The sequence below is a fragment of the Rhodnius prolixus genome, unplaced genomic scaffold (genome assembly GCF_049639745.1).
Source record: "Rhodnius prolixus isolate KJV_2025 unplaced genomic scaffold, Rpr scaffold_5, whole genome shotgun sequence".
In the NCBI taxonomy this organism is placed as follows: Eukaryota; Metazoa; Arthropoda; class Insecta; order Hemiptera; family Reduviidae; genus Rhodnius; species Rhodnius prolixus.
In genome coordinates, this window is record NW_027411624.1 from 25850860 (window position 1) to 25860596 (window position 9737).

General features: G+C 33.7%; 2 protein-coding genes across 14 annotated transcripts in view; one reads left to right on the forward strand and one right to left on the reverse strand.

The window, feature by feature from the left end:
* brun (trafficking protein particle complex subunit brun) overlaps positions 1 to 9737 on the reverse strand; it is a 48195-nt gene that overhangs the window by 14802 nt on the left and 23656 nt on the right. The window contains exon 24 of one of the 13 annotated variants that reach the window (XM_074136271.1): positions 8240 to 8364. The exons of 11 other annotated variants lie outside the window; for them this stretch is intronic. The gene's annotated coding sequence lies outside the window, so the exon portion shown is untranslated. One more of the 13 variants, XM_074136270.1, reaches the window with a different exon arrangement.
* Positions 24 to 8099, forward strand: LOC141458377 (hexamerin-like). The gene is made up of 9 exons (XM_074136274.1): positions 24 to 184; positions 365 to 489; positions 2342 to 2675; positions 4072 to 4571; positions 5146 to 5310; positions 6678 to 6806; positions 6973 to 7288; positions 7387 to 7523; positions 7697 to 8099. Exons 1-9 carry the CDS (start codon positions 100 to 102, stop codon positions 7982 to 7984), a joined length of 2079 nt encoding a protein of 692 aa, XP_073992375.1. The 5' UTR covers positions 24 to 99; the 3' UTR covers positions 7985 to 8099.

Consider the following 9737-nt stretch of genomic DNA (forward strand, 5'->3'; position numbering starts at 1 on the left):
AGACATTATCTAGAAATTCAGAAGATATATATAGAGAACATATCCGTGTGTCCAGCGGTGTATACCTTGCTAACACCATTACTGCACCAAGGTACAGTAATGAAGTTTGCCCTATTAGTACTTGGCCTTGCTGTGGCCACCACTTACTCATCTATTGTTTCTACCAAGCCAGAAAGAAAACTAGGTAAGATATTTTCGTAAAAACAATCACAAGATAGAAACTTCAGTTTTTGTTTTAACAATAAATCTATTTATTTTTATTTTTATGAGAGCTTCAATTTGAAAAAATAAAAGATGAAATATGAATTCATATTCATTACATTTTCTCATTTTTCCAATATAAAATTTTTCATTTAATTTACAGCGGATACAGATTTCCTTAAAAGGCAGGAACTTGTATTAAAATTATACGCTGGCGTAGGAAATACAGAAACCTTCCACAATGATTACACCGAATTCGACTTCCAAGCTCATGCTGGAGATTTCCAAGTAAGTAAATATCCTTTCTTTAAGAAAAAAAAATGTATATTGTTCCACAGATTCTAGTACCTCTGTAAGGAGAACGTAACAAAGATTCTAGTACAATGTAACTGCATAAATTGAGAATTGTTTTTAGGAGTCTTGGGTTCAATTTTATTGATCGGTTTCGGACTTTCACCCATCTTGAGAGGTTGATTATGAAAATTATGTCTTCGTCTGACAATGGTCACTGGAGTTAAATTCTCTGCAAATTAATCAACCTCTGATGATAGATAAAAGTTGTAAAGCGATCAGAGATTTAATAAGAATGCGTGATAAAAGACAAATAAAATTAGTGAAATTATCCAGCTCTGCAGACTTAACTAAATTTACACTACTTTTTGTATTTCAAATAAAACCAAAATAATGATTACTACCTCCAAATATTTCTTTTTATAAGACCTAAAGAGGCCATTTTCAATATAACAGCATACCGATTATAGTAATTCAGGACTTATGATTTAAAGATGCCAATTCAATGTGCTGTTGATGTGATGTTGAAAATTTAATCGAAATGTCTCTTAACCAAAAACTATCTTGAGAATACAGTGGAGTCTCGGTTATCCGTTATGACCGGGACCGGACACGTGACGGATAGTCGAATAATGGAAAAAACAGGAAAATTTCCAGATTCTTTTGTTTAACGTGTATAAAACTTTATATTAACTGGTTTACATATTTTATACGTTTATACGCTTAAGCCTTAAAGGTCAGCTATCTTTCATTATTCAATTCATTCTATTGTGTATTAAAATTAATGAATACAATGTCTGCGACATCTAATCGGTTTTGTGGGCGGTTTTGTTAGTGGTTGATCTTTTTAGGAAAAAAAAACCCACAAACTGTCGAATGATGGACACGAGTATGTACCTAAAAGACAAAGGAAAAAATCTCAAAAGTTTTCTTTTTAAAATAATTTTTTGGTTTGTTTTTTTAATTTTTAAATACTGAGGAGAGTGACGGTTAATTGGAATAGACGGATGAAAGGGTGACGGATAACCGAGACTCCACAGTATATGAATTTCTCGCTGGCCTGATATCCGAGTTTGAGTCCAGACTGTACTACCCTTAGATTTAGTTTTAAAACTAAGAGCCTCTACTGCTGATACGGTACTGAACTGAAGTTACTCCGGGCGCAAAAACATAGACTTACAATTTCCCAACCCGGAATTTTCCCACCATATTTGATCTTCGTAAATATTATTATGCAGCAGTTAGAACCGAAAGAATAAAAGACACTTAAAAGATTTGTTGAAAAACAATACAAAATTGAATGAGAAATTTCATTCCTTAAATTGAAATTTATAGGAATTCTTGTAGTACACGAATACTTATTTGATGACTAACGGCTTTTTGTTCAAACAAATTTATTGTAGTTCTCAATAAATTTCCATCCAGAAAAAACTCAATTAATATAAATATAATTGCATGATCTTGCATTGCCTAAAAACGATTCCGAGTATATGCTTTACCTGTAGAGATAATTTTTTTGTTTTATTATATTCACAGCTCTATTTTCCAAGCATTTCTGTCCTGAGCTCTTTTTTTCATTGCCTGATTCCCATCTTTTCTGAGATCCTCCTTCATTTCCTCCGTCCACCTACATCTAGGTCTTCTTACTTTCCTCCAGTCGGTCCTTTTACAGCTTTTTAACTACTCGATAGCTCTCCATTTTCTCGGATATTTCCCAATCCATTCCAGTCTTCTTGCTTTAATAACCTCGGCATTCAAATCCAATAGTAAACAGCCGTTCATATTAATATACAATTCACATTCAATAAAATAGTAACGAAAATTTATATTTTTAATTTTTTTTTTTCAGAAACCAGAAGTTGTGAAAGATTTCTTAGAAGCATATCACCATGGCTTCCTACCACAGGATGGCATATTCTCCTTGTTCTGTCACCATACCAGACATGATACAGTGAAATTATTTGATCTGTTTTATTTTGCCAAAGACTTTGATACATTCTATAGAGCAGCCAGCTGGGCTAGGAAACATCTTAATCCAGGGCAATTTGCCTATACTTATACATTGGCTTTACTTCACAGAGAAGACTGTCAACAATATGCTTTGCCACCACTCTATGAAGTATTCCCTAATTTATTTTTACCTGCCGATACTTTACACCAAGTGTTTGAAGCTAAATTATTAGGTAAATTGTTTTTAATTTTTCAATTTCATTGATATTGCTAGATTGTCTCCTTTTTTTTTCATTTAAATATCTGTTTTGAGGAACCATTGAGTCCGAAAAAGTAGTTTTTCGATATTGGTTTGTTTATGAGTATGCTTATATGCGTAGCAGCTTAACTCAGTTTGGGAAGTCATGGATACTTAAATATGATTATTTGAATCGGTGCCACCATTAAACGCGGTAAATAAGCTTTAGAGTAAAATTTGCTATCAGGAAGAACCACTTTAAATTCCATATTTTCCAAGTTTTCTTTTTTGGAATTTCCCCGAAAACGACTCTAACGATTTTCTATAACTTTGAAACACTTTCCCCCCAAAAAAATGCTTCTTTTGGAGTTCTGGGAGAGAGGTAAGCTATTTTTTTAAAGTGGCATTCCAGAAAAATTAAGCGACCTCGTCAACTGGTAATATTAAAAGGAATTAAATATTTAATTAAAAATTTAAATAGGATTTGTATTTAAAGAAAGCAATATGCAAAAGTTAAAAATAATAACAGTAATATAGAAACTGTGTTATACTGAGTCTACAACGGTAACTAGTAGACTATGGAGCTTCTAATACACGGTTTTAAGTTTGATTTTATAAATCTTAGAACATATTTTTATTATATCCCTTACCGGTTTAGGACTTTCAGCAAGTTGTAAAATGGGACGGAAATATAAGTGATGGTGAATTCTCTTCCAAACTGATTGATCTATCTGAGGTGAAGGATGGAAGTCCATAACCGGTCAGGGATATAAGTAAACAATGAATATTATAAAATGAATGATATTATCCATTACTGTGGAGTAAACCAATCTGAAACAGTTTCAATATACTGCCAACTTAACGCATCATTTTTCTGGAAACTTCTTGAGTAGTGATTGCTGGTAGAGTAAAAAGTTTTAATACGGATTTTAGATGCTAACTGGTACTGAAAATTCTTCTAAAATCACGACATGCAGCAAAGGCTTTAGCAGAATTTCTTCTTACAAACTCGCTGAATTCTATTTCTATTGTTAAAGCTTACCATGTTGGTGAGCTTGCAATCAGAAGATGCTTGGAATAGTAATGTTTCCATTATATTTTTCTTTAGAAATTAGAATGTTACTATCTTATAGTTTATACCCTATACTTTTTGGGATTCTGACGATCTGTGGTCTATATACTATCTTTAAATGTGCATTACTATAGTTACACTGTAGTTATTATGAGTTACAAACTAAGAATCAATAAGTAAAAACTAGTTCCTGTAAGAACTGCTTTTACGCTTAACATGAAACGTTCCAACTTGGATAAAAATTTGCCACTTGTAATGAGGGTAATAATTATAATAAGGAAAATTTGTGTAATAATTTATATTATTATTTTTTTTGTAGGGGTTAAAGAAAGAAAATTCACTTACAACAACACTGGATACGAGTACAACTATCACGAAAACATGTTCGGAGGTCCACTAGATATGGATGCAGCTGGACATTTAGAATATAAGATCAGTTACTTAAGAGAAGATGTTGGTGCAAACAGCTGGTATGCGGTCTCACATCTTAGATTTCCACTATGGATGAATCCAGAAAAATATAGAGGAACTCACTGGCATAGAACAGGAGAAAGTTTATACTATAGACATCAACAGATCTATGCTAGATACCTTCTAGAACGTCTGGCCAATGATTTACCTTACGTAGAACCTTGTCACTGGTACAATCCGGTCAAAGTTGGTTACAATCCTAAAGTTGTGCACATGAATGGATTACCATTCCATACCAGGCCAGACAATTTAGCACCAATCGATACTAACAAGCCACTTGTAAAGAAGGCAAAAGTCTTAGAAAATCGTGTATACGATGCCATAGATTCAGGCGCCGTTTGGGAAGTTGTAAGTGATCTTATCTCTTCTTTTAAATAATAATAATAATAATAATAATAATAATGACAGTAATAATAATAGTAATAGAAGGGATTAGCTTTGCGGTTAGCGTACTGGACTCCCACGCGGAGGTCCCGGGTTTGAATCCAGCTGCTGACCCTTAGATTTCCTCTTCCTAGGAGCTGTCCGGTGATGAACAGTGTTGTCTGTAACGAGAGAACACTGTTCGGATGCCGGCAGTGCACTGAAAAAAGCTCCGGGCGCCAATAACCTTAGATGTTGACGCGCTTTAAATGATTAAAAAAAAATAGTAATAATAATAATAATAAGAGAAGAGATTAGATCAGTGGTTAGCGTATTTTGGATTCCCCTGCGGAGATCCCGGATTTGAATCCAGCTGCTGGCCACTAGATTTTTCTCTTCCTAGCAGCTTCTTGAAGCTCGTTATACGGCTGTCTGTAACGAGAGAACAGGAGGCCGACAGTGCACTGAAAAAAAGCTCTATGCGCCAATAACCTCAGATAACGTGTCTTAATTTAAGAAATAATAATAATAATAATACTCATGAAATTATGTGTTACAGTCCAACTCAACATTCCTACCACTTAGCGGTGACGATGGTACAGACTTGCTAGGAAGAATCGTCTTTGGAACAAGCGATAGACCGAACAAGAAATATTTTGGCTGTTATTATTGTGCTGCTTTGGAAGCTCTCGGCTTCGCTTCTCGTACCATCAGTGACCACGAAGTAAGGAATATTTTTAAAAACATATTAATTGGTGCCTCACTGAAACCTACTCCGATTCAGGTCTAAACCTTGGGCCCCTTTATCTATAAATTCGGATTCAAACCAACTGCCTTCCTTCCCCTCTTAAGAGCTAACTGTTGGTTATCTTTTTTCTTCATTCAATCACACAACATGTGCTGAATGGCTTAATAGGTAATTTACCAAAAAGAAATCATCTTAAAGTACTAGCATTGTTGACTTTTCCTCCTAATTGGTCAGGATTTTTCATATTTAACAAAAAAATGTTTCTTTCAATTAGTGACAATATTTACCCATCACGTTTGTGAAATATTCATCAGGAATGGCTTCTAGCAAACTGTATTTTGTTATTTATAGTTTCGCAGTGAATGATGCAATCTTTGATGGCTGTTTCACAGCTCAACCTAACAAGTTTGGAACTTCAACAAACGATTTTGAAAATGATTTATCAAGCACAAGAAATAATTTTTCAGGATCATGCAGATATTTTCATAATTTCTTTAAAATTTAATCATGAAGCAGCGATCACCATGAAATTCCGACCAAAATAGAGTCCCACCCTTTAAGGAAAACAAGGAACTGTCTTCGCCTTATGACAAAAAAAAAACAAACAACAAAAGAAGTAACCTTCCATGGTGAATATGTATCGTAGAACTGTTCTCATGATTAATAAACTTGCTTTTTAGTTAAGGTGTAAAAATCCATTTAAATAACAATTAGAAGCTAAAATTTTACGTCATAAATCAACTTTACATCTTTTCGAAGTAAATAAGCATAACAAACAGTGGGATTCTTTGACATTAACAGCTAAAGCTATTTCTGAAACTCCAACAATTATTTGTGACGTGTGACAGTAACATTAAATTCGGGAAAAGCACAGACAATTGTAGAGAGCGGCGAATACACTTGCTGCAGTGTTATTAAAAGGGATTAATGGCTACGAATCCAAATAAAAATCCTCTTACGATTTAAAAGACCCATTGCGGCTGCTTAGATCTCTATTTACATACAACAGATTGTCATAATGTACAGAATGGATGCGAGATGGAGTTTGCCTGATTATGTACTCTTTTAATCCCAATGGTTGTGCACACTAAGAAGTATTTCAGTAGTGTATGAGCAATGTGTTTTCATAAAAGTATTACTTTTGTTGTAAGGGCAGTATAACTATAGAGTCTTGAAACAAATTATTTTCAAATTGAATTTAAAAAGAAAGAAATGATCCACAATATATTTTTTAAAAAATTTATAAACATTAAAAGTTCCCCTATGATCTATGAGATAACAAGAAGAGTATGTTCCCTTTACCAGAGATCAAATAAAAGATTTTTAATAAAGATTTTCAATAGTACGTAGGTGGTGCCCTCAGCAATCCAGCAACAGCCTTAAGAGACCCATTATTCTACCAATGGCTTGGCCGACTAGTCAAAATGTTCCAGCACTACAAGCGAAAGCTGCCAGAGTATACGCATGAACAGGTACTGATTCCTCCTTAATTTTTAAATAATTTGATCCATTTTCAAAAAAAAGTTTAAACAGATATTCTGGATTTTCGAAGTATTAACCAAATAAATTAGAACTGAAGTAAGAAGTAACCAATATTTGCTTTGCACAATCGCATTAATAAAATTATTTATATTGCAGTTGACTTTTGATGGTGTAAAAGTAAAAGACTTTGAAGTTGACAAACTGGTAACTTATTTTGACAATTTCGAATTCGAAGTAACAAACGCTGTACCAGTAAAAGAGCTTAAGGAATACGAAGACCTGAGATACTATGCTAGGCAGTTTAGGCTCAACCACAAGCCCTACAACTACAAACTTACAGTAAATAGCGATGACTCAAAAGAAGCCCTTGTAAGAGTCTACATTGGACCAAAATATGATTCAGAAGAGCGTGAACTACATATTGAACAAAGCAGACTAGCCTTTGTGGAAATAGATCGTTTCCCAGTAAAATGTAAGCGCTTCATTCACGATATGAAAAATCATATTGTTATGTTTTAAATTGATTGGCCCATTATTAAATTTAATATTTTTCTGAAAAAAAAATTTCAGTGGTTGCTGGAGAAAATGTTTTGGAACGTAATTCTAAGGAGTCTCCGTTCTTTGTATCCGATCACGAAGGATTTAAACACCTTTACAATAGAGTCCACAATGCTCTGAACTCCGGAGAACAATACTATTACTCAGAGGTCTGTATTTACGGATGATTTCTTTATAAATTTAATTGAATCAAAATGACAAGCACTGTAACCATGTAAAAAACTTTAAATTTTGTTTTATTATTGTTTTCTTTATTTCAATCCCTACAGGGAGTAAGAAATAAATATCCAAATAATAAAGAACTCGCCTCATTCTATTTCAGAGATACACTTGTGGAGTACCTAACAGATATCAACTGCCAAGAGGTTCCAAGAGTGGTCGACCATTCACCGTTGCCGTAGTAGTCACTCCACATGATTTCCATTACAGTGGAGTGGAGAAAGATTTCTATTCGCCGTGTGGCAGTTCAAAACTGTTTGATGGACGTCCACTAGGTTTCCCATTCGACAGGCCGGTTCATGAACATAACTTACATGTTCCTAATATTTTCTTCAAGGAGGTACATGTTATGCACAGAGACGAAAGCGATGTGAACAGAAGTCAAAATTGATCGAAACCGATTCAATTTCTTGTTCAATTATCTTTTTTCCAAAACAAATACTGAATTAAGTTCATTAAATATTGTAAATTTCTTTTTTCAATAAAATAATTAATACAAAAAAAAATCTGTTTTATTTTGACTCTAACACCTAAAAATTAAACAAATAAAAAGTCATATGAAACATACGTACTGTCAAACAATGGGTATTCTTTGTGTAAATCTGAGAAAATAACTTTCTGAGCAAGCGTTCTCCAAGGGAGTGTCCTAGCTTCTTTTCTCTTTCTCTATTACAGAGCGTACAAGAATTTTATTCAACTAAATACCTTAGTTTAAATCATCGCCGATGATACCATTATTTTCTCACCAAACCTCGAACCTGTCACATCATCCTGTAGTTCATATCACATTTCTTGAGTACTGGCTTTTAAAATAAAATGAAAATTTTAAAACAAAAGTGAATGTAAATTAATGAAAATAAATATCATTTACTTTGAATCGTAAAACTCTTCCTTCTATTTAACTCCAAGGAATTTCCATTCCTTTAACCGATCTTTTGCATTACCTTCTCGAGGTTACATATTCCGAGTCAAAAGACACAAATGGAACCTTATAGCCTAATCAAACGTACTAAAATCCAAAATGTATTTTAAACTTCTCTCCAGACTTTTTTGTAAGTGCTAATAATTGTAAATGGCCAACAGAAAACTTGCTTTACATCTTCTTTTTAAATGTATGAACTTACAAGTTTAAACTTTTTACGGAACTGTTAAACGTATCCAGATTATCCAGTCAACAATTCTACGCCAGATTACTCCCCATTTTCTAACCAACCTTATCCTACGCACAGTATGCACCCAGTATGCAAGACTTATGATTACGGTAAGAATATCTTGCCAAGGATGGGCGGGTGTTGGTCTAGTGGTCACGAGCGGGGCTTTGCAAAGTGGAAGATCCCTAATTTGAATCCCGCGTATGACTACATTTTAAAAAAGTATTATGGTTTTTTAAGTAATAAGAATGACTGCATACGCAGGATTAGAACTGGGAATCTCCCACTTACAAAGCCACACTCCTGACCACTAGACAATACCCTGGCATTATTTTCTTACCGTAATCATAAATCAAGAAGTCTTGCATACTGGGTGCATTAAAATGATGTGATGATTGCTTTTATTTGATGATAAAACAAATTTATCCTGATCCTCCCACAACCATTACATTGCACTACATTTCTTAAAATCTTCAATTATTATTATTTTTGTCCTTAGCGTCACCAATAACATTTTTTGCAGACAGTAGTCCTTTTAAAACGTGTATTTCTGGAGGAAAATTAATATTGAAAACCGATCACGAATAGAAAAAATTGTAACTTTGATTTGAAATATCTCGACAAATATTACGGATATCGAAACGGAGCCAACGTCATTTTTCACAGTTTTTTATGTAGTTTTCATAATCATTGTCAAAACCAGTAGTCCTTATGAAACCCCGATCAGGTTTTTGGCCGTAACTCCGCCAAATATGAAGATACAGCATTGGGGGTGGAAAATTTGAAAACTAGACCGAAAAAACATATAGTTTACTTCGTGGGTTTTTTTCGAAATTCCGCTTTCCTAAAAATAGCGATTGGTGCGTTTTAAATGGATCACCCTTACTTAGTTTAAAGTATAAACGAACTTTTGTTATTAGAAAAATTAATAAAAGAAATTATTTTTATTTCTAAAAATATTTTGGGTAATCTCTGCCTTGGAGAACAAATGAA